General features: G+C 38.8%; 1 protein-coding gene and 1 long non-coding RNA gene across 2 annotated transcripts in view; one reads left to right on the forward strand and one right to left on the reverse strand.

Annotated features, from left to right (window-relative positions):
* LCA5 (lebercilin LCA5) overlaps positions 1-25,924 on the forward strand; it is a 66,571-nt gene that overhangs the window by 22,999 nt on the left and 17,648 nt on the right. The window contains exon 3 of the mRNA XM_032275444.1: positions 1,676-2,205. Coding sequence (XP_032131335.1) covers positions 1,676-2,205 — 530 coding nt within the window. The remainder of the gene's footprint in view (positions 1-1,675; positions 2,206-25,924) is intronic.
* LOC116549690 lies at positions 2,130-25,750 on the reverse strand. Its single transcript, XR_004268005.1, has 3 exons — positions 25,741-25,750; positions 10,041-10,051; positions 2,130-2,214 (listed from the first exon to the last, which is right to left on the reverse strand). It is a non-coding gene; the product is annotated as an uncharacterized LOC116549690 (long non-coding RNA).

Consider the following 25,924-nt stretch of genomic DNA (forward strand, 5'->3'; position numbering starts at 1 on the left):
GGCGTTTTTGGTTTGAATATCACACAAAAAGAAATCCTCTGAGAAAGCATTAGAAACACACGTATACTGCTGTTTTCCATTTTCAATCACTGATAAATGGAATGTTCTTATTACCAACAGAGAATGTGTAGAACATTTAATTCTCCCAACAACCTAATTGTGTGGGTGACATTGTCTTCTTTCTATGGGCTGGGTAAATAGACTTGGAAACATTTGATTGAATTGCCCAAAGAGTTAAGTGATAAATTTGAGTCACAAATCTCACTGTACAATATACTCTTCTTCTGTCCCCAGTTAGAGAAAGTTGTGATTAATGAAAAAAAAAATACACTTTTTTTTTTTTTTTTTGCTTTAAGTTCAGGGACACATGCAGAATGTACAGGTTTGTTACCTGGGTAAACATGTATTATGGAGATTTGTTGTATGAATTATTTCATCACCCAGGTATTAAGCCTAGTATCCATTAGGTATTCTTCCTGACCCTCTCTCTCCTCTCACTCTGCACCCTCCAGTAGGCCCCAGTGTGTGTTGTTCCCTTCTATGTATCCATGTGTTCCTATCATTTAGCATCCACTTAGAAGTGAAATTGTGTGTTATCTGATTTTCTGTTGCCATGTTAGTTTGCTAAGGATAATGGCCTCCAGCTCCATTCATGAACCTGCAAAGGACATGATCTCGTTCCTTTTTATGGCTTTATAGTATTCCATGGTTTATATGTTTCACATTTTCTTTATCCAGTCTATCACTGATGAGCATTTGGGTTGATTCCATGTCTTTGCTATTGTGAATAGTGCTACAATGAATATATATTTACATGTGTCTTTATAATAGAGTGATTTCTCTTCCTTTGGGTATATACCCAGTAATGGTACCCAAAGGAATATACCATTCCTTTGGTATTTGAGTCGAATGGTATTTCTGACTTTAGGTCTTAGGAATCGCCACATTGTCTTTCACAATGGTTGAACTAATTTACACTCCTACTAACAGTGTATATGTGATCTTTGTTCTCCACAACCTTGCCAGCATCTGGTTTTTTTGTTTTTTGTTTTTGACTTTTTAATAATAGTCATCCTAACTGATGTGTGATAGTATCTCATTGTACCCCATTAAAAAGTGGTAAAAGGACATAAACACTTTTCAAAAGAAGACATACATATGCTCAACAAACATATGAAACAGCTTGACATCACTGATCATGAAAGAAATGCAAATTGAAAACATACATTTTCACATTTCAAATAATCCCAAATATCTTGCCACAAATGACTTGAATATCACAATGTTTTGTCCAGTGTTTGTTATGCACCACGCTGATGCTGATGATGCTCATGTTTGAATTCTGACTTGCTGTCTTATCTAAACAGTTAAAAATAGTTAAGGCCTGACACTGCTGTCTTTTAAAGCTGTGTAGAATCATTCCATGTAAACTATTACGGTATCATTTTTGATAGATCAGAATATTTTTTACCTTTCTTAAAATACTGCACACCTTTCTTAATAGAAATCTATTTAGAGCTCTAAATAAAATTTGATATTCTACTAAATATTGTAAAGTCCTTTCTTAATATTGAAAATAACTAAAGAATGCTATGGACCCCCTTGTGTTAGAATGAATAAGTAACACAACATTTGGTACAGCTTTCACTTTATGTTATTCCTGTTTCTTTTTTAGCCCCTCGGAAACCAAGCCCTAAGGGTCTACCAAACAGGAAGGGAGTCCGAGTGGGATTTCGCTCCCAGAGCCTGAATAGAGAGCTGCTTCGGAAAGATACCAATCTTGTTACAAAACGAGTTCTGTCTGCAAGACTGCTAAAAATCAATGAGTTGCAGAATGAAGTATCTGAACTCCAGGTCAAGTTAGCTGAGCTGCTAAAAGAAAATAAATCTTTGAAAAGGCTTCAGTACAGACAGGAGAAAGCCTTGAATAAGTTTGAAGATGCCGAAAATGAAATCTCACAGCTTATATTTCGTCATAACAATGAGATTACAGCACTCAAAGAACGCTTAAGAAAATCTCAAGAGAAAGAACGGGCAACTGAGAAAAGGGTAAAAGATACAGAGAGTGAACTATTTAGGACAAAATTTTCCTTACAGAAACTGAAAGAGATCTCTGAAGCTAGACACCTACCTGAACGGGATGATTTGGCAAAGAAACTAGTTTCAGCAGAGTTAAAGTTAGATGACACCGAGAGAAGAATTAAGGTACGATTTCTCCAGTTTCTAATTGTGCTTTCTTGGGATGTTTCTCATTGGGCATTTAATGTGCTGGTTTGGCATTTGCTTGGAAATAAAAACTATTTTTAGTATTGTTTTTCCAAGTAAAACATTTGGGAATATGTAGGATTATGTATTTAAGAGGAAGATCCAAAAGATTGTGTATATTAAATGACCTACATGTTGAATGATAGATCATAGTCATTTGGGGAAAATATTCTATTTCGTTATCTGATTGTTTCTCTAAAATAGGAAATGACACTGCAATAGCCATATTATATAAAACTAACCTTTTTGGGCCACTGTGTAAGAAATGCCACATCAACAATGCCTTTTGTTTTTACATTGATGCACATTATTTATCAAAGATTGTAGTACATCTTTTGGGACGCGGTATGCACCGATTCCCCTGAATAAAAACCGTTAGGGGAGACAATCCAAGATGGTCAAATAGGAACAGCTCTGGAGTGCAGTTCCCAGCGAGAACAACGCAGAGGGTGAGTGATCACTGTATTTCCAAACGAGTTATTACTGCCCACACACCAGGAGATTCCCAGGCTGAAAAGCACCACAAGTTTTCAGCATGCCTGTTTCAGCTGGCACAGCGAGTCTCTGCACAAAAACTCACACATATCTGGGTGGCCATTTCAGCTGGCGCCTGAAACACCTGGGAGACACAGCTGCCCATTCAGCTGAAAAAAGTGGGCTGAAACAGGGAGCCAAGTGATCTTGCTCAGCAGGTCCCACCCCAACAAAGACCAGCAATCTGAAACGCTCTGGATTGAGAGTTTCGCAGCAAGCACAGCTGGACCCAGGACAGTCCAGCTCTGTGGGGCGAAGGGCATCTGCCATTACCAAGGCAGTCCACCATTACCAAGGCAATCTGCAAATACTGAGGCAGTCTGACATTATAGGGGCAGCCTGCCATTACCGAGGCAGACCGCCATTACCAAGGCAGTTCTAACTATACCTCTGTAAAAAAAACCTCAAGGAAGTTCACACAGCAGCTGGGCAGAGCCCACAGCAGCTCTGCAATACCTCTGCTGGCAGACTGTGACTAGGCTACCTCCTTGCTGGGCAGGCATCTCTGAAAAAAGGTAGCAGCATGTCAGGAATTTATAAATAAAGCCCCACCCTCCCAGGAGAGAGCACCTGGGAAAAAAGGCAGGTATGAGTTCCACTGCAGCAGACTTAAATGTACCTGCCCAGCAGCTCTGAACAGAACAACAGAGGTCACAGCTCAACACTTGAGCTGCTGTAAGGGACAGACTCTCTCCTCAAGCAGCTCCCTGACTCACGTATATCCAAAGAGACACCGCATAAAGGAGAGCTCAGGCTGACATCTGACAGGTATCCTTCTGGGATGAAGATAACAGAAGCTGGCATCAACCCTTAGTGTTCTGAAGCCACCACAGGTGATCCCCAGGCAAGCAGGATCTGGAGTGGACCTACAGCAGAGAGGCCTAACTGTTAGAAGGAAAACTAAAAAAAACAGAAAGAAATAACTTCAACATCAACAAAAAGGACGTCCACTCAGAGACCCCATCTGAAAGTCACCAACTACAAATACCATAGGTAGATAAATCCACAGAGATGGGAAGAACCCAGCACAAAAAGGATGAAAACAGCAAAAACCAGAATGCCGCTCCTCCTCCAAGGGATCACAACTCTCACCAGCAAGGGAACAAAGCTAGATGCAGAATGAGTCTCATGAATTGACAGGAACAGGCTTCAGAAGGTGGGTAATAAACTTCTCTGAGCTTAAATAACATATTCTGACCCAGTGCAAAGAAACTAAGAACCTTGAAAAAAGGTTTCACGAAATGCTAACAATAATAAACAGCTTAGAGAAGAATATAAATGACTTAATGGAGCTGAAAAACAACACGAGAACTTTGTTAAGCATATGTAAGTTTCAGTAGTCGAATCGAGCAAGCAGAAGAAAGGATATCAGAGATTGAAGATCAACTCAATGAAATAAAACGAGAAGGCAAGATTAGAGAAAAAAAGAGTGAAAAGAAATGAACAAAGCCTTCAAGAAATATGGGATTATGGGGAAGGATCCAAGATGGCTGATTAGGAGCACCTCAGGATTGCAGCTCCCAGCGAAAGCACAGAGGGTGAGTGGAGGCTGCATTTCCAGATGGATTTTTATTGCCCACAGACCAGGAGATTCCCAGGCAGAGAAGCCCCACGGGTCGCCAGCGCGGCTGGTTTGGCTGGCGCGGCTGTTTGGCCAGCGTGGCTGTTTTCGCTGGTGCGGCTGTTTTGCCAGTGGTTCTCCGTAAAAAATATACGGGTCCGGGTGCTGTTTTAGCTGGCAATTGGAGCTCCTGGCAGACAGAGGCACCCATTCAACTGATTAAAAAGGGGACTGAAGCAGGGAGCCAGGCCAGGAGGTCCCTGGGCAAAAAAGTGCCACGAATCTCAGAGTGGCTGTGTCAACCAGCGCAGTGCAGTGGGTCATTGCATGGGAAATCACACAGATCCCAGCACCTTTTCAACAGGTGACTGGAACACCAGGTAGACAAGAGTCGACCATTCAACTAAAAAAAAAGGGCTCTGAGGCAGGGAGCCAGGTGATCAGGCTCGGCTGGTCGAACCCCCACAAAAAAACAGCAATTGGAAACACTGGATTGAGAGTTTCACAGCAAGCATAGCCTAACCTGGGATGGTCCAGCTCTGTGGGGGAGGGGTGTCCGCCATTACCGAGGCAGTCCACCACTACAGAGGTAGTCCACCATTGCTGAGGCAGTGTGCCATTACACAGAGAGTCCTCAATTATAGAGGTGGGCCACCATTTCCGAGGCAGTTCTAACTACACTTGTATAAACAGGACTGCAGGGAAGTTCACACGGCAGCTGGGCAGAGCCCACAGCAGCTCAGCAAAGCCTCTGCAGGCAGATAGTGACCTGGCTGCCTCCTCGACGGGCAGGGCAGCCCTGAAAAAAGACAGCAGCACAACAGAAACTCATAAATAAAGCCCTAACTCCCCGGGACAAAGCACCTGGGAAAAAATTAAAAAAGTAACGGGGGGGTTATGAGTTCTGCTGCAGCAGACTTAAACGTACCTGCCTAGCAGCTCTGAATGAACAATGGAGCTCACAGCTCAGCACTTCAGCTCCCTTTATAAAGGAGAGACTGTCTCCTGAAGCAGCTCCCTAACCCCATATATCCAAAGAGTCACCTCATAAAGGAGAGCTCAGACTGACATCTGGTGGGTATCCTTCAGGGACAAAGATAGCAGAAGAAGAAACTGGCAGCAACCCTACTGTTCTGCAGCTGCTGCAGGTGATTCCCAGGCAAGCAGGGCCTGTGTGGACCTCAGGAGTCCTACAGCAGAGTGACCAGACTGTTAGAAGGAAAATGAAGAAACAGAAAGAAATAACTTTATCATCAACAAACGGGACGTCCACTCAGAGACCCAATCTGAAAGTCAACAATTACAAAGACGACAGGTGGATAAATCCACAAAGATGGGAAGAAACCAGTGCAAAAAGGATGAAAACACCCGACACCAGAACGCCTCTCCTCCTGCAAGGGATCACAACTCCTCACCAGCAAGGGGACAAGACTGGATGGAGAATCAGTGTGATGAATTGACAGAATCAGGCTTCAGAAGGTGGATAAAAAGAAACTTCTGTGAGCTAAAAGAACATGTTCTAACCCAATGCAAAGAAACTAAGAACTTGAAAAAAGATTTGACGAAATGCTAATGAGAATAAACAACTTAGAGAGGAATATAAGTGAATTGATGGAGCTGAAAAACACAACACGAGAACTTCATGAAGCATACACAAGTTTCAACAGTCGAATTGACCAAGGAGAAGAAAGGATATCAGAGGTCGAAGATCAACTCAATGAAATAAAACGAGAAGGCAAGATCAGAGAAAAAAGGGTAAAAAGGAATGAATAAAGTCTCCAAGAAATATGGGACTCTGTGAAAATACCTAATCTATGTTTGATAGTTGTACCTGAATGTGACGGAGAGAATGAATCCAAGCTGGAAAATACTCTTCAGGATATTATCCAGGAAAACTTCCCCAACCTAGCAAGGCAGGCCAATGTTCAAGTCCAGGAAATGCAGAGAACACCACAAAGATATTCCTCAAGAAGAGCAACCCCAAGGCACATAATTGTCAGATTCACCAGGGTTGAAATGAGAAAATGCTAAGAGCAGCCAGAGAGAAAGGTCGGGTTACCCACAAAGGGAAGCCCATCAGACTCACAGCAGATCTGTCGGTAGAAACCCTACAAGCCATAAGAGAGTGGGGGCCAATATTCAACATCCTTAAAGAAAAGAACTTTCAACCCAGAATTTCATATCCAGCCAAACTAAGCTTCATAAGTGAAGGAAAAATAAAATCCTTTGTGAACAAGTGGGTACTCAGAGATTTCATCACCACCAGACCTGCTTTACAAGAGCTCCCGAAAGAGGCTCCACACATAGAAAGAAACAACCAGTACCAGCCACTCCAAAAACATACCACATGGTAAAGAGCATCAACACAATGAAGAATCTGCATCAATTGACAGGCAAAACAGCCAGCTAGCATCAAAATGGCAGTATCAAATTCACACGTAATAATATTAACACTAAATGTAAGTGAACTAAATGCCCCAATCAAAAGACACAGACTGGCAAATTGAATAAAAAGCCAAAACCCATCGGTGTGCTGTATCCAGAAAACCCTTCACACATGCAAGGATACACAAAGGCTCAAAATAAAGGGATGGAGGAAGATTTACCAAGCAAATGGAGAGCAAAATAAAGGCAGGAGTTGCAATTATCGTCTCTGATAAAATAGACTTTAAAGCAACAAAGATCAAAAGAGACAAAGAAGGACATTATATAATGGTAAAAGGATCAATGCAACAAGAAGAGCTAACAATCCTAAATATATATGCACCCAATACAGGAGCACCCAGATACATAAGGCAAGTTCTTAAGGACTTACAAAGAGACTTAGACACCCACACAATTATAGTGGGAGACTTTAACACCCCATTGTCAATATTAGACAGATCAACCAGACAGAAAATTAACAAATATATCCAGGACTTGAACTCAGACCTGGACCAAGCAAACCTAACAGACATTTACAGAACTCTCCACCCCAAATCCACAGAATATACATTCTTCTCAGCACCACATCACACCTACTCTAAAATTGACCGCATAATTGGGAGTAAATCACTCCTCAGCAAATGCAAAAGAACGGAAATCATAACAAACAGCCTCTCAGAAAACAGTGCAATCAAGTTAAAACTCAGAATTCATAAACTAACTCAGAACCGCACAGCTTCATGGAAACTGAAAAACTGGCTCCTGAATGTTGACTGGATAAACAGTGAAATGAAGGCAAAAATAAAGATGTTCTTTGAAACCAACAAGAACGAAGACACAGCACGACAGGATCTCTGGGACACATTTAAAGCAGTCTCTAGGGGAAAATATGTAGCAATAAATGCCCACATGAGAAGCAAGGAGAGATCTAAAATTGACACCCTATCGTCAAAATGGAAAGAGCTAGAGGAGCAAGATAAAAAAAAACTCAAAACCTAGCAGAAGACAAGAAATAACTAAGATCAAAGCAGAACTGGAGGAGATAGAGAGACAAAAAACCCTTCAAAAAATCAATAAATCCAGCAGCTGATTTTTTGAAAAGATCAACATAATAGAGAGACCACTAGCCATATTAATAAAAAAGAAAAGAGAGAAGAATCAAATAGATGCAATAAAAAATGATAAAGAGGATATCACCACAGATTCCACAGAAATACAAACCATCGTCAGAGATTATTACAAACAACTCTATGCACGTAAACTAGTAAACCTGGAAGAAATTGATAAATTCCTGGACACTTGCATCCTCCCAAGACTAAACCAGGAAGAAGTCGAAACCCTAAATAGACCAATAACAATGGCTGAAGTTGAGGCAGCAATTAAGAGCCTAACACCCAGAAAAAGCCCAGGTACAGACGGGTTCACAGCCGAATTCTACCAGACATACAAAGAAGAGCTGGTACCATTCCTTCTGAAACTATTCCAAACAATCCAAAAAGAGGGAATCCTTCCCAAATCATTTTATGAGACCAACATCATTCTGATACCAAAAACCGCCAGAGACTCAGCAAGAAAAGAAAACTTCAGGACAATATCCATGATGAACATAGATGCAAAAAGCTTCAATAAAATACTGGCAAACCGATTGCAACAGAACATCAAAAAGCTTATCCACCATGATCAAGTAGGATTCATCCTGGGGATGCATGGCTGGTTCAACATACGCAAGTCCATAAATGTAATTCACCACATAAACAGAACCAAAGACAAAAACCACATGATTATCTCAATTGATGCAGAGAAGGCCTTTGACAAAATTCAACAGCCCTTTGTGCTAAAAACTCTCAATAAACTAGGTATTGACCGAACATATCTCAAAATAATAAAAGCTATTTATGACAAACCAACAGCCAATATCATACTGAATGGCAAAAACTGGAAGCCTTTCCTTTGAAATCTGGCACTAGACAAAGATACCTTCTCTCACCACTGTTATTTTATTGGAAGTTCTAGCCAGAGCAATCAGGCAAGAAAAAGAAATAACGGGTATTCAAATAGGAAAGGAAGATGTCAAATTGTCTCTATTTGCAGACGACATGATTGTATATCTAGAAGACCCCATCGTCTCAGCCCAAAATCTCTTGAAACTGATAAGTGACTTCAGCAAAGTGTCAGGATACAAAATCAGTGTGCAGAAATCACAAGGATTCCTATACACCAATAACAGACTTAAAGAGAGCCAAATCAAGAATGAACTGCCATTCACAATTGCTACAAAGAGAATAAAATACCTAGGAATACAGCTAACAAGGAACATAAAGGACCTCTTCAAGGAGAACTACAAACCACTGCTCAACAAAATAAGAGAGGACACAAACAGATGGAGAAACATTCCATGTTCAAGTATAGGAAGAATCAATATTGTGAAAATGGCCATACTGCCCAAAGTAATTTACAGATTCAACGTTATCCCCATCAAGCTACCAATGACCTTCTTCACAGAACGGGAAACAACCACCTTAAACTTCATATGGAACCAAAAGAGAGCCCACATAGCCAAGTCAATTCTAAGCAAAAAGAACAAAGTGGGAGGCATCACACTACCAGACTTCAAACTATGCTACAAGGCCACAGTCATCAAAACAGCATGGTACTGGTACCAAAATAGAGATATAGACCAATGGAACAGAACAGAGGCCTTTGAGGCAACACAACACATCTAGTACCATCCGATCTTTGACAAACCTGACAAAAACAAACAAGGGGGAAAGGAATCCCTGTTTAATAAATGATGTTGGGAACACTGGCTAGCCATGTGCAGAAAGCAGAAACTGGCCCCCTTCCTGACACCTTACACTAAAATTAACTCCAGATGGATTAAAGACTTAAACATAAGACCTAATACCATAAAAAACCCTAGAAGAAAATCTAGGCAAAACCATTCAGGACATAGGCGTAGGCAAGGACTTCATGACCAAAACACCAAAAGCATTGACAACAAAAGCCAAAATAGACAAATGGGACCTAATCAAATTCCACACATTCTGCATAGCAAAAGAAACAGTCATTAGAGTGAATCGGCAACCAACAGAATGGGAAAAAAATCTTTGCAGTCTACCCATCTGACATAGGGCTGATATCCAGAATTTACAAAGAACTAAAACAGATTTACAAGAAAAAAACAAGCCCATTCAAAAATGGGCGAAGGATATGAACAGACACTTTACAAAACAAGACATACATGAGGCCAACAAACATGGAAAAATGCTCATCATCACTGGTCATTAGAAAAATGCAAATCAAAACTACATTGAGATACCATCTCACGCCAGTTAGAATGGCGATCATTAAAAATTCTGGAGACAACAGATGCTGGAGAGGATGTGGAGAAACCGGAACACTTTTACGCTGTTGGTGGGAGTGTAAATTAGTTCAACCATTGTGGAAGACAGTGTGGCGATTCCTCAAGGACCTAGAAATAGAAATTCCATTTGACCCAGCAATCCCATTACTTGGTATATATCCAAGGGATAATAAGTCGTTCTACTATAAGGACACATGCACATGAATGTTCATTGCAGCACCGTTTACAATTGCAAAGACCTGGAACTAACCCAAATGCCCATTGATGATAGACTGGACAGGGAAAATGTGGCACATACACACCATGGAATATTATGCAGCCATCAAAAATGATGAGTTCGTGTCCTTTGTAGGGACATGGATGAACCTGGAAACCATCATTCTCAGCAAATCGTTGACACAAGAACAGAAAATCAAACACTGAATGTTCTCACGCATAGGTGGGTGTTCAACAATGAGAACACATAGACACAGGGAGGGGAGCATCACACAATGGGGTCTGTCGGGGGAGAAGTAGGGGAGGGACAGCAGGAGGTGGGGAGTTGGGGAGAGATAGCATGGGGGAAAATGCCAGATATAGGTGATGGGGAGGAAGGAGGAAATCACACTACCATGTGTGTACCTATGCAACAGTCTTGCATGTCCTTCACATGTACCCCAAAACCTAAAATACAATTAAAAAAAAAGAAATATGGGATTATGTGAAAAGACCTCATCTACATTTGATAGGTGTACCTGAATGTGACGGAGAGAATGAATCCAATCATGAAAACACTCTTCAGGATATTATCCAGGAGAATTTGCCCAACCTAGCAAGGCAAGCCAACATTCAAGTCCAGGAAATAACAGAGAACACCACAAAGATATTCTTCAAAGGGAGCAACACCAAGGCACATAAGCATCCCCAAGTCACATAATTCTCAGATCCAGCAGGGTTGAAATGAAGGAAAAAATGCTAAGGGCAGCCAGAGAGAAAGGTTGGGTAACCCACAAAGGGTAGCCCATCAGACTCACAGCAGATCTCTCATCAGAAGCCCTGCAAGCCAGAAGAGTGAGGGCCAGTATTCAACATCCTTAAAGAAAAGAGCTTTCAACCTAGAATTTCATACCCAGCCAAACTAAGCTTCATAAGCAAAGTAGAAATAAAATCCTTTGCGAATAGTCAATTGCTCAGAAATTCCATCAACACCAGGCCTACTTTACAAGAGCTCCAGAAAGTAGCACTAAACATAGAAAGGAACAAGCAGTACCAGTCATTCCAAAAACGTACCAAATGGTAAAGACCATCGACACAATGAAGAAAATGCATCAACTAATGGGCAAAACATCCAGATAGCATCAAAATGGCAGGCTGAGACTCACACATAACAATATTAACCTTAAATGTAAATGGACTAAATGCCCCAATCAAAAGATACAGACTGACAAATTGCATAAAAAGTGAAAACCCCTTGGTATGCTGTATCCAGGAAACCCTTCTCACATGCAAGGACTCACATAGGCTCAAAATCAAGGGATGAAGAACGATTTACCAAGCAAATAGAGAGCAAAAAAAAGCAGGAGTTGCAATCCTATTCTCTATTAAAATGGACTTTAACGCAGCAAAGATCAAAAGAGACAAAGAAGGGCATTACATAATGGTAAAAGGATCAATGCAACAAGAAGAGTTAATGATCCTAAATATATATGCACCCAATACAGGAGCACCCACATAGATATAGCAAGTTCTTAATGACCTACAAAGAGACTTAGACTCCCACACAATAATAGTGGGAGACTTTAACACTCCACTGTGACTATTAGACAGATCAAGGAGACAGAAAATTAAGGACATCCAGGACTTGAACTCAGATCTGGACAAAGCAGACCTAATAGACATTTACAGAACTCTCCACCCTAAATCCACAGAATATGCATTCTTCTCAGCACCACATCACACCTACTCTAAAATTGACCACATAATTGGAAGTAAATCACCCCTTAGCAAATACAAAAGAATGGAAATCATTGGGCAATCAAATTTGACCACTGGGCAATCAAATTTGAACTCAGAATTAAGAAACTAACTCAAAACCACTCAACTTCATGGAAACTGAATAACTGGCTCTAGAATGTTGACTGGATAAACAATCAAATGAAGACAGAAGTAAAGATGTTCTTGAAAACCAACCAGAATGAAGACACAACGTACCAGAACCTGTGGGACACATTTAAAGCAGCGTCTAGAGGGAAATTTATAGTAATAAATGCCCACATGAGAAGCAAGGAAAGATCTGAAATTGACACCATATCATCAAAATTGAAAGCGCTAGAGGAGCAAGATCAAAAAACCTCAAAAGCTAGCAGAAGACAAGAAATAACTAAGATCAGAGCAGAACTGAATGAGATAGAGACACACACACAAAAAAACCCTTCAAAAAATCACTCCAGGAGCTGGTTTTTTGAAAAGAGCAACAAAATAGGCCATTAGCTAGATTAATAAAAAAGAAAGGAGGGAAGAAACAAATAGATGCAATAAAAAATGATAAAGGGGATGTCACCACAGATTCCACAGAAATACACACTACCATCAGAGATTACTAAAAAGAACTCTATGCACATAAACCAGTAAACCTGGAAGAAATGGAGAAGTTCCTGTAAACTTGCAGCCTCCCAAGCCTAAATCAGGAAGAAGTCGAAACCCTGAATAGACCAATAACAAGGGCTGAAGTTGAGGCAGCAATTAATAACTTGCCAACTAAAAAAAGCTGAGGTCCAGATGGATTCACAGCCAAATTCTACCAGACATACAAAGAGGAGCTGGTACCACTCCTTCTGAAACTATTCCAAACAATACAGAGAGAGGGAATCCTTCCCAAATCATTTTATGAGACCAACATCATCCTGATACCAAAACACAGCAGAGACTCAACAAGAAAAGAAAACTTCAGGCCGGTATCCATGGTGAACATAGATGCAAAAAGCTTCAATGAAATACTGGCAAACCGATTGTGACAGAACATCAAAAAGCTTATCCATCACAATCAAGTAGGCTTCATCCCAGGGATGCATGGCTGGTTCAACATACACAAGCCTATAAACATAATCTACCACATAAACAGAACAAAAAACAAAAACCACATGATTATCTCAATAGATGCAGAGAAGGCCTTCAACAAAGTTCAACAGTTCTTTATGCTAAAATCTCTCAATAAACTAGGTGTCGACAGAACATATCACAAAATAATAAAAGCTATTTATGACAAACCCACAACCAATATTGTACTGAAAGGGCAAAAACTGGAAGCATTCCCTCTGAAATCTGGCACAAGACAAGGATGCCCTCTCTCACCACTCCTATTCAATATAATATTGGAAGTTCTAGCCATAGCAATCAGTCAAGAAAAAGAAATAAAGAGTATTCAGTTAGGAAAAGAGGAAGCCAAATTGCCTCTCTTTGCAGACGACATGATTGTATATTTACAAGACCCCATCATCTCAGCCCAAAATCTCCTGAAACTGATAAGCAACTTCAGCAGAGTCTCAGGATACAAAATCAACGTGCAGAAATCACAAGCATTTCTATACACCAGTAACAGAGAGCCAAATCATCGGGGAACTCCCATTCACAATTGCTACAAAGAGAATAAAATACCTAGAAATACAACTAACAAGGGATATAAAGAACCTCTTTAAGGAGAATGACAAACCACTGCTCCAGAAAATCAGAGAGGACACAAACAGATGGAAAAACATTCCATGCTCATGGTTGGGGAGAATCAACATTGTGACAATGGCCATACTGCCCCAAGTTATTTATAGATTCAGTGCTATCCCCATCAAGCTACCAATGACCTTCTTGACAGCACTGGTGAAAACTACTTTAAACTTCATGTGGAACCAAAAGAAAGCCCGTATAGCCAAAACAGTCCTAAGCAAAAAGAACAAAGCTGGAGACATCATGCTGCCTGACTTCAAACTATTCTACAAGGCCACAGTAATCAAAACAGCATGGTACTTGTACCAAAACAGAAACATAGACCAATGGAACATCACAGAGGCCTCAGAAGCAACACCACACATCTACGATAATCTGACCTTTGACAAACCTGAGAAAAGCAATGGGGAAAGCATTCCCTGTTTAATAAATTGTGTTGGGAAAACTGGCTAGCCATGTGCAGAAAGCAGAACGTGGACCCCTTCCTGACACCTCATACTAAAATTAACTTCAGGTGGATTAAAGATCTAAACATAAGACCTAACACCATAAAAACCCTAGAATAAAACCTAGGCAATACCATTCAGGACATAGGCATAGGGAAGGACTTCATGGCTAAAACACCGAAAGCAATGGCAACAAAAGCCAAAATAGACAAATGGGATCGAATTAAACTCCAGAGTTTCTGTACAGCGAAGGAAACAGTCATTAGAGTGAACCAGCAATGAACAGAATGGGAAAATTTTTTGCAATCTACCTATCTGACAAAGGGCTAATATCCAGAATCTACAAAGAACTGAAACAGGTTTTCAAGAAAAAAGGAAACCCATTCAAAACTGGGCAAAGGATATGAACAGACACTTTACAAAAGAAGGTATCTGTGAGGCCAAGAAACATATGAAGAAATGCTCATCATCGCTGGTCATTAGAGAAATGCCAAATCAAAACCACATTGAGATACCATCTCATGCCAGTTAGAATGCCGATCATTAGAAAATCAGGACACAACAGATGCTGGAGAGGATGTGAAGAAATAGGAACACTTTTACAGAGTTTGTGGGAGTGTAAATTAATTCAACCATTGTGGAAGACAGTGTGGCAACTCCTCAAGGACCTAGAAATAGAAATTCCATTTGGCTCAGCAATCCCATTACCGGGTATATATCCAAAGGATTATAAGTTGTTCTGTTATAAAGACATATGCACCCATATGTTCATTGAGGCACTGTTAACAATAGCAAAGAGCTGGAACCAACCCAAATGCGCATCAATGATAGACTGGACAAGGAAAATGTGGCACATATACACCATCGAATACTATGCAGCCATAAGAAAGGATGATTTCATTTTCTTTGCAGGGACATGGATGAATCTGGAAACCATCATTCTCAGCAAACTGACACAAGAACAGAAAATCAACACTGCATGTTCTCACTCACAGGCAGGTGTTGAACAATGAGAACACAGGGATACAGGGAGGGGAGCACACACACCGGAGTCTATTGCAGGGAAATAGGGTAGAGACAGCAGAGGGTAGGGAGGTTAGGGAGGGATAACATGAGGAGAAATGCCAGATACAGGTGACAGGGGGATGGAGGCAGCAAACTAAATTGCCATGTATGTACCTATGCAACAATCCTACATGATCTGCACATGTACCCCAGAACCTAAAGTGCAATAATATACACACACACACACATTTTTAAAAAGTGTTAGAGGGTAGGTGGGAGAATATTGACTGACTAGTCTGAGAATACAGCAGATCTTTTTAAAGTATTTCTTGAATGGAAAGAGGAAAAGATTTCTATTGCATGACTTTTACACAGGGCACTCAGTTGCCACCGTCTATATCTATGTATCAAACAGAGCCCTTAGTCAGGTTCTGTTGCTTAAAATTGACAAGTAGTTTGGAAAGCAAAGGTATGAAAAAGTTTGACAATAATGCTTGGTGTTACAGTGAGCAAAGGCAGCCCAGAAGTATAAAAAAATAGGTTTCTGCAGTATATTAATTAGATGTTTTTAAGATATGGCATGTTGTGGTACTTAGTCTATATGTATGCTATGCCCATTATACCAGTGCCATGCCCAGGGACAGGAGTTTATTAAATATACACCGTACATAAGTGGCCAGAAAAAGCACCTATTTTTCCTCTAAAATTTGCAATTATTGTCTTCTGTTTCAGTGCACAGAAGATATCCTATTATGTGGATTCCAATAATGACCAGCTCAAAGTGCAAAGCAAACAGAAACTATTTTTAAGAGCCACTTACCCATGAAGTTGGGTAGCAGTGGGGACTGGGAACAGTTATCATAAACAACTGACATTTTAATTATTTTTAAATTGAAGCATAAAATGTGCCACATAATGAATTTTAAAATTACGAATGAAGAGCACAGAATGCTAGTTAATAAATATGATAAATAGCTGAGTGTGTATATAAAACTACACATACAGAGAGAACATGAAATTGCAGTGCATATACACACATATACAACTATATACTGCAGTTTTCTTTTATGTGAAGGGGATTGACAGGTGGTAGGGAGGGAGAAGAAAGAGGGAAGAAATAAGAAATGGGACTAAGCCTGTGGATTCTGAGTTTTAGATGGAGGTAAATTATATGGCTGCTCACTGGGAGCATGAAAATCAGTCACCTATAATGTTAAGTCTTTGAAATAGTTAACCATGTAGTGTCCTTGTTTTTGTTTTTTTTTTTCATATTGGATTTTAGAAGTGTTTTAAATTTTTATTTTGAGTTCATTGTAAATTGACAGGCAATTGTAAAAATATTATATAGAATAACTAATATTGGAACCAGGAAATTGGCCATGATACATATGATCTATCAACTGCACTCAGCTTTTGCAAGTTTTATGTGCGTATGTATTTAGTTATGTGCAGTTTTATCACATGTATAGATTTGTGTGACTACAGACATAATTAAGAAGTAGACCAATTCCATCTCAAGAATCTTTTATATTTTACTCTTTTGCATCCACAGCTACCTCCTGCCTTCCCCTTACCAACCTATGATATCTGCTAATTTGCTCATTATTTCTTTAATTTTGTCATTTTTAGTATGTTTTATAAATGGAATCATATAGTATCTAACCTTCTGACATTGGCAGATTCCACTTATACATTCACTCAAATGGTTGCATGTAGCAGTAGTTCCCTTTTTTCTCTGAGTAGTATTCCATGGTATGGATGTACTGTGGAGTGTTATGGTACATCCTATTGCAGGACATTTGGTTGGTTTCCAGTTTTGGACTCCTAACTAATAAAACTCCTGTGACCATTTATGTGCAGATTTTTGTTTGAATATACTTTTTAATTTCTCTAGGATATATTTCTGAAAGTACAGTTGCTGGTTTTATGATAAATCTATTTGGTGTTTTAAGAAACTGCCATTCCATTCTCTTTTTTTTTTTTTACATTTTTTTCTTTGTTGTTTTTTTCTATTCATAACAATCATCAGAAAATTCTCTTTCCTAAAGTAGTAGTAACATTTTATTGTCCCACCAGTACTGTATACATGGTCCAGTTTCTCAGCATCCTTGCCAGCATTTGATGTTAACACTTTTTAAAGTGTTAGCCATTTTGATAGTTATGTAGCATCATCTCATTGTGGTTTTAATTTGCATTTTTCTAATGGCTAATGATGTTGAACATCTTTTCATGTGCTTAAGTGCCATCTGTAGATCTGTACATTTCTTTCATGTTTTCTGCCCATTTCCTAATCGGATTGTTTGCTTTATCTGTTTTTAGAGAATTCTTTATTATAATCCAAATAAAAAGTTTTTTGTCAGATATACAGTTTTTTCACAGCTTGTCTTTTCACATTCAGTGGAGAAATTTTTAATTTTTATGTGGCTCTGTTTAGCAGCTACATCTCTTATGGATTGTGCTTTGGTGTCAAGTATAACACTTCACTTATCCATATTGTTCTTTGCCTGTTTGTCTCAAAGATTTTCTTCTATTTTTTCTTCCCCCAGCTTTATTGAGGTATAATTGACAAATAAAAATTAGTTATTTTTAAGGTGTACCACTTGGTGTTTTATCAAAGTTTTATGGTTTTATATTTTACACTTAAGTCCATAATTCATTTTGAGTTAATTTTTGTATAGAATGTGAGTTTAGGCTGAGGTTCTTTTTTGTTTGTTTGGCCTATGGATATGTAATTACTTCAGCATCATTTGTTAAAAAGATATCCCTCCTTCATTGAATTACTTTGACACTTTTGTCAGTTGAGCATATTTTTGTGGGTTTATTTTTGTAGTCTCTGTTCTGTTGATCTGTGTGTCTGTTTCTTTGTTGTTAACCACACACTCTTGATTACATACAGCATCCATAATAAGCCTTAACATTAGAGCGACTGATTCCTCTCATGTTATACTTCATTTTAAACATTTTAGCTATTTTATCTACTCTTGATCCTCTGCCTTTCCACATAAATTTTAGAATGAGTTTGTCTGCATCTACAAACACCTTCCTGGAATTTTTGTAGGAATTGCATTAAACAGATCAGTTTGTGGAGAATTGACATCTTTAATATGTTGAATGTTCCAATTGTGAACACAGTATGTGTCTCCATTTATTTAGGGAGTCCGATTTTTTTCATCATATTTTGTAATTTTCAGGATACAAATCTGTATATGTTTTAGATTTATACCTAAATATTTTATTTCCTTCAGAGCAATTTTAAATGGTCTCAATTCTTACTGAATTAGAAAGTTACATTTGAATTTTATTTTTGAATTTCAAAGCTTATTTTTGTTGTAAAAGTTAGTTATTTTCACAAGGGGTTGTGAATGTTTTATGCAAACCAAGGAATGACTTTGTTTTAGAAATTTACTCCCAAGTTTTAGAAATAGTGAATTTATCAGCTGTTTGCCTCAACATTGGATTGGTACATCTAAACTGCTTCATTTCTGATGTAATTGACATTATATTGGAATCAACATTTAATATGTTATGAACCTGCTTCGTGTGTGTGTGTGTGTGTGTGTGTGTGTGTGTGTGTGTGTGTACGTTTTGAGACGGAGTCTTACTCCGTTGCCCACGCTGGAGTGCAAGTGCAGTGACATGATCTTGGCTTGCTGCAACCTCTACTTCCTGGGTTCAAGCAATTCCCCTGCCTCAGCCTCCTGAGTAGCTGGAATTACAGGCATGCACCACCACGTCTGGATAATTTTTGTATTTTTAGTACATACGAAGTTCACTATGTTGGTTAGGCTGGCCTCAAACTCCTGATCTCGGATGATCCACCCGCGTTGGCCCCCAAAATGTTGGGATTACAGGCGTGAGCCACCATGCGCAGTCATGAACCTACTCCTCTTAACCCAATAATCTCCTATCAGCTGTTGTACTATACTAGCTGTCTTCTTATTGGGATGGAGAGGGTGTAGCCTGGTCAGCCCACCTGAGGGTAATTATTCTCTACTTTTTATCCTACATTTTTATACTTTCTAAATGCAGCCTCTGGTTTTTAACCCATTATGTAGCTCTTTCATGATCTCAGAAGTCAATCCAGAATTTCAAATATTTACTATTGAGTTTCTTACTTTACTGCAAAATTTAGCATTTGTTTTTGTGCCTCATTTTATTTTTCAAATTTTCCTTCAGCCAACGCCATTGATCCTTTTTCTTCTAACTCAGGTATTATCAAACCACTAACTGATTAAGGAAGGAAATCAGGAGCTTGATTATGATGTTTCATTTTGCAAATTAAGAAAGTCCTGTGTATCTCTTGAAATTAAAGTAAAATCTTAGTAAATATCTCTGTGCTATCGTTAAGTTCTGTGCTGTTCTTTAGTAAGGGTACTTGTTTATGTGGTGGTGTTTTTTTGTTTGTGTATTTGTTTATAGCTTGTCTCATTCCAGGATTTCAGGCCACAACTCATTTCTCTTGCTAGTTGCGATTCCTTCTTAAGTGGGGGTAATGGGGTTGGATTTGGAGTGAGGCATCTTCAAGGTTACCTATATCTAGCTGAGCTGTGAAAAACTTTTCCTCAGAACATCAACCTATAAGTTGGGTGCAGGCTTATCTTATTAGTTGATGGAAGTGACACAATGCTTAGAATCTTAGTAATTTATGAGTGTAGTAGTTTAGAAATGAATAAATGGTTAAAGAGATGAGCAGCCAAAGGTATCTGTGGGGATAACTACTATGACAGTTGTCTGTCCTCTTTCAGAAATTACAGCCTATCTTGTAAGATACGGCTTGCTCTGGTTCCAGGCCATAGACCAGGGATGGAGAAATACTTGATGGGATTAAACTTGCTGAGAAAGGGCAGACAGCTATCTCAGTCTATATACTTACTTCCTTATTTAGAGTTGACTTTATACCTTTATTTTGGCTGTTACATCAATAAATTTATTGAAGAAAGTCCTATCAGTGTATCAGCCCCAATTTAATATATTGTCATGCTGGACCCCTATTAACTTTGATAGGAATGGCAAGAGGCCAAAAAAGAGATCCAAAGCCAGCAAATGAGACATAAGGTTTACCGGGTATAACTTGCATACAGGGTGGTTCAGTGGTGGTGGACTGGACAGTAGACTGCCACCTCTTGCAGAAGCATGCAGTTTATGTAGCATTTTCACTTAACCTCCACCCCCTAATAGCCTCCACCTGGTAACTTCTTTTAACCCAAAACAAAGGGTCTGGATCCCCTGTATGGCCAGCATTCCATGGAACAGGCCAGGGGCTCAGGTGTTCCTCACAGGTAAGGAATGAATCTCTTGAGTGGCCACTGCTTGGAACTCTGAATATACATTCAGGTGTTTCTGCCATGAAGGATCATTCTCAGGGTATACTTAAGTTTAGTTATTGCTGTCAGGTGCATCTACCATACAGATACATATGCCGTATAATATTTAAATAAAACTGTAACACACAGCCTTTTATAGAAAAAACTCTTTTAGTTATATAAAGTAGTGGTTTTCAAACCTTTCCTCTCAATACCCTTTCATACCCTTAAAAACTATTGACATCTCCCCTAGCTTTTGTTTATGTATATCTATTGAGGTTTACCACATTAGAAATAAACTTTGAGAACATTAAAAAATTGTATTAATATACTTAGTAATAAGCAACTCATTATATGTTAGATCTTTTAACAAAAAAAAATCTGTATTTCACAACCCAAAAATAAATTAGGACAAGAGTGGCATAATTTTATATATTTCTGATTTTTTTAAATGCGTGGCTTAATAGGCGACAGCTGGGTCCTCATATCTGTTTCTGCTTCAATCTGTTGCATTATGTTACGATTGATAAGTATGAAGAAAATTGAGCCTCACACTGGTGTCTAAAGTAGTTAGAAAACGGAGGCGTATTTTAGTAGCCTTTTCAGATAATTGGATATTCTTTTTTGATATGCTAAAGCATAACAACTGATTTCTTAATGGTGAGTTGTAATGTGGAATATGAGACCATATTAATGAACTTTTTGTATTTGGATACACTAAAATTCATTGGTTGTCTTTCAGTGGATGTTTTACATTCACACATTGGTCATTTGGAAAATATTGGTTCATTGAGTTATGCAGACTTTCCAAATGTGTATATGTTTCAGCGGAGCCTTTGGGAAACCCCATTGTATACTCATGACACAATATGAATGAAAATGAGTGAAAACAGCAAATAATATCTTATTATTATAAAATAGTTTTGCCTTTGAAGACCTTCCAAAGTGCCTCAGGGACCTTTAAGGGTTTTCACATCATTCTTTATAAATCACTGACTTAACATAGGCAGTTCTTTGTTAGCAATTTCATTAGTAATACCCTTAATATGCAGTTTTTTTTAGTGACTGCCAGACTGCACCATTTTTTGCTGGTCCAGGGACTGACCTCAAATAGGGGCTGAAGGTAAAGGCATCAGTTCTGTACTAATGCCTTATGACTTACCGTTGGGGTTGTATTCCTGATCAGGGATGTACAATAGCAGATCAGTCATAGCTATGACCAACAGGGTGTCATAAAGCAAGTATCATGAAAGGTAACTATCATAAGAAACCATAATCATGAAATAGGAAACTATTTTCCAAGCATTATGAAAAGATCATAAATGTAATATCATGTGCATAGTTATTAAAAAGACTCCAGTAAACTAGGGCACACATTTAGTACATAGAAAAATACAACTCATTTTAAGTTGGCACAGAATGAATTACTTTGTCAGAAAAACAAAATGAAACAAGACTTTCCTTTTTAAAAAGTTTCTAAAGATTTTACGGAATGCTTGAGTATCATCATACAGCTCAGTATCATGGAGCTATGAAAGGAAGTTTGAACAGACTTATTTTTCTTTTAGTAGATTTTACTCTAATTGGTTGGCATTCAAATTCTCTTGACCCTAGAGCTGCCCTCAAGTATGTGTATTATAAGTGTTGCTTGTTGATAACATTGCTTCCCATGTAAACCACTTTCTTTTTTTTTTTTTTTTTTTTTTTTTTGGGCAGGGTTTTACTCTTTTTACCCAGGCTGGGGTGGATGGGGGGAACCTAGGTTGCCCCCAACCCCCCCGGCCTGGGTTCAGGCAATTCTCCTGCCTCAGCCTCCTGAGTAGCTGGGATTACAGGCATGTGCCACCATGCCCAGCTGATTTTTTTTTTTTTTTATTTTTAGTACAGACGGGGTTGCACCATGTTGACCAGGATGGTCTCGATCTCTTGACCTCGTGATCCACCCGCCTCGGCCTCCCAAAGTACTGGGATTACAGGCGTGAGCCACCGCGCCCGGCCAAACCACTTTCAAAAATAAGAATTGATTCAGTGTTATCTTCCCTTTACTCTTCCTAGTTTATTCAGAACTGGAAGTGAACTGTCTAGTATTGAGCCGGGTAGGTCCACTTTACTTCGAGTTTCCTTGCCATACTTTGTTCTAGTGGCCTGGAATCTGCTCTCAAACTTTTTCTGCCCTTTAACCCTTTAGAAACCCAAATCCAGAAGCCTTCCTTTGCCTTTCCTACCTGTTCTGCATTTATTTAACAAATGAAGCTAATTAGGACAGAACAATGGTCAAACCAGGTTAGCTCTGTTGTTGTCTGACTCTTGAGTTTGTACAGTTCTCCCAACCTCCAGGTTGCAGCAGTTGCTTCATCTGAGAAATTAAATGGTATGATTTCTGAGGTGACATTCAGTTCTGAAATCTGATGAGTCTAAATTCATACTTCTAAGCCTTCCATATGCCAAAAGTGTTTTTAACATGGTAAATTATATTTATGCCTTCCAATTAAATCCTTATTGTGTGTATTATTTAATGTTGGAGAAATGAAGAATTCCTATTGTTGAAAAGAATAATTGCTTAGAAGATAAAATATCATTCATTGAGATTCTATTAATTTTTTATTGTATAGTCAAAGAACTGGCTAGATTTTATTATTTATGTATATTTTTACCTTTTCTGGAGGGAGAAGATTTACAATGAAATTATGAGATTTATGTTTGAATGGTAAAGCTTAAAACAGTTTCAGAAAATAAACTTTGCAGTGTCCTTAGAAACTACCCATTTAGGTAGAACAAGTATTATGGCAATTTTGTGTTAATATTTAAGATAGCTTTCCCACTGAAAAAGTAATACAAGCACTAAAAAGGGGCTTAAAATTCAAATAATACAAAAAGATAGTCAGTGATACATCAGTTTCCCTTCTATGCTATGCTTTCTAGGCCCCTTCTGAAGAAACAGTCACCGTTAAGAAATTGTTGCTATGTGTGCAGTCTCATATCTGTATATTAATGTCCATTTTTCATTCTCTTACCACAGATGGGAGTGTACCATACACATTGTTCAATACTTTTTTTTCACTGAAAAGTGTATTTTGGCACTCTTTACATATTATCGTGTTATATACATATATTTAGATAGATATGTGTGTGTGTATTTTTGCACACACACAAAAATCAGTCTCATGCTTTTTAAAGGCTGCATATTATTCCATTGTGTAGATGTATCATAGTGTGATGAATCCTTTCCTTATTAATGTTAAATTTAAGTTTAGCCTAAAGCTGCCTTTTTTTTTTTTTTTTTTTTGGGAGACAGAGTCCTGCACTGTCATCTGGGCTGGAGTGCCGTGGCATGATTTCAGCTCACTGCAACCTCCACCTCCTGGGTTCAGGTGATTCTTCTGGCACAGCCTTCTGAGTAGCTTGGACTACAGGCACCCACCATCACAGCCAGCTAATTTTTTGTATTTTTAGTAGAGACTGGGTTTCACCATGTTGGCCAGGCTGGTCTCAAACTCCTGACCTTGTGGTTTGCCCACCTCAGCCTCCCAAAGTGCTGGGATTACAGCCATGAACCACCGGGCCAAACTGCCACCTTTCGTATTTTAAGTTTGGCCTAAAAGTTTCTCCAACATAGCAGCGTATAATCTAACTGGTTATGTAAACAGACTGTAAGGTACTCTTGTACCAGTGACAGAGTTTCAGCCAATCCCTGTGGCCAACTATTCAAACTATATTCAAGTAGTACAGATACCAAGCTGTAACCAGCCCACCTGTTTCTTTACTTCGCTTCTGTTTTCTGTATGTTACTTTCCTTTTTCTGCCCATAAATGTTACCTGACCATCTGGTAGCCTTGGAGTCACTCTGAACCTATTCTGGTTCTGGGTGCTGCCCAGTTTGTAAATTGGCTCAAGTAAACTCTGCTAATGTGTCTGAAGTTTTTCTTTTAACATTAATATATATGTTGGCTTTTGTTTTGAGATAGTATAGAAGATGCAAAGCATTAAACTTAAGTCTTTATATGTATAAATCAGTATACAAATTGAAAAATCCCAGAAGATGAAGTCCCTGGGTCAGTAGAGCATTTTAAAAATCGTTCTTGGCTATTTGTTAATATAAGGACTGTAAAGAGTGCTACTGGATAATAGTTGTTCTTGGATTAATGTTAAGTTTTTCATTTTGGGAGGATTTAATTGGCCTTTCTTGTGGTTATTAGCATTCTAGGAGATTCTAGAGCATTTGTATTTTTTGTTTCCCATTCACTAGGTATTTGCATTTTTCTGAAAGCATCTTTAATATGGAAACATTGGTAGACTTTGCTAACTTAGTTGAGTTACAAATTATTGGCTTAGAATTCAAGGTCAAATTTAAAAATTTTAGCTTATTTTTTAATTAGGCTATTAATTAAACTGTTAATACCTACCCCTTCACCTATTAAGTTCCCAGTGAAACTTCTCACACACACACACATTATATAAATAGACAAGTTTCAAATTCTGGTTATATATCATTCCAGCTTTATGATGTGTGATACACCACTTAGATCTAACTATATGAACCTTAGTTTTGAGTCTGTAAAACTCTGCAGGTGATTGTTAACACGGTTAGGGATAAAGTTCATAATGAGTCTGGCTCAGTGGTTGGTACTTACCAGACACCTAATATATGAGTGAAAAAAAAGGGAAATATATGAAAAGTACGTTAATTAAAGGTAAATACATTAAAGCATTGTAGCATTCTTGAGTTTGAAAGGCCTGTAGAAATAATTTAGTGCAATAGTTTTCAAATTGAGCTCAGTGAACTTCAAGGGTTCTACTGTTTTTTATTTTTAAAGGTTTGAAACTACTGATTTGGTCTATCGGTTTTTTAAGTTTTGGCAGTTCTTCATAGGCAACCAGATAAAACTGATTTTTCCTGTGGTAGTGATTGAGGAGCTATGTTACTGAGGGTACTTCAGAAACTCACATGCCTAACAACTTGAAGCAACCTCTGAAACACCTTGATGGGGAATTCTGTAGTCCAACTCAAACACTGAACTGTTGAGGAAACAGACATGTTATTTGTGTTCTTCTAGGTCACATAGAATCAGATAGGTCATGGCTGGATGCAGTGGCTTATGCCTGTAATTTCAGAACTTTGGTAGGCTGAGGCAGATGGATCACTTGAGCTCAGGAGTTTGAGACCAGCCTAGCCAACATGTCAAAACCCCATATCTACCAAAAATACAAAAATTAGTCATACGTAGTGGTGCATACCTTGTTATCCCAGCTGCTCAGAGGCCAAGGCAGGAGAATGGCTTGAACCTGGGAAGTAGAGGTTGCAGTGAGCCAAGATCACGCCACTGCA

Source organism: Sapajus apella, unplaced genomic scaffold (genome assembly GCF_009761245.1).
Source record: "Sapajus apella isolate SASKATOON/1434 unplaced genomic scaffold, GSC_monkey_1.0 scaffold6, whole genome shotgun sequence".
NCBI classification, from domain to species: Eukaryota; Metazoa; Chordata; class Mammalia; order Primates; family Cebidae; genus Sapajus; species Sapajus apella.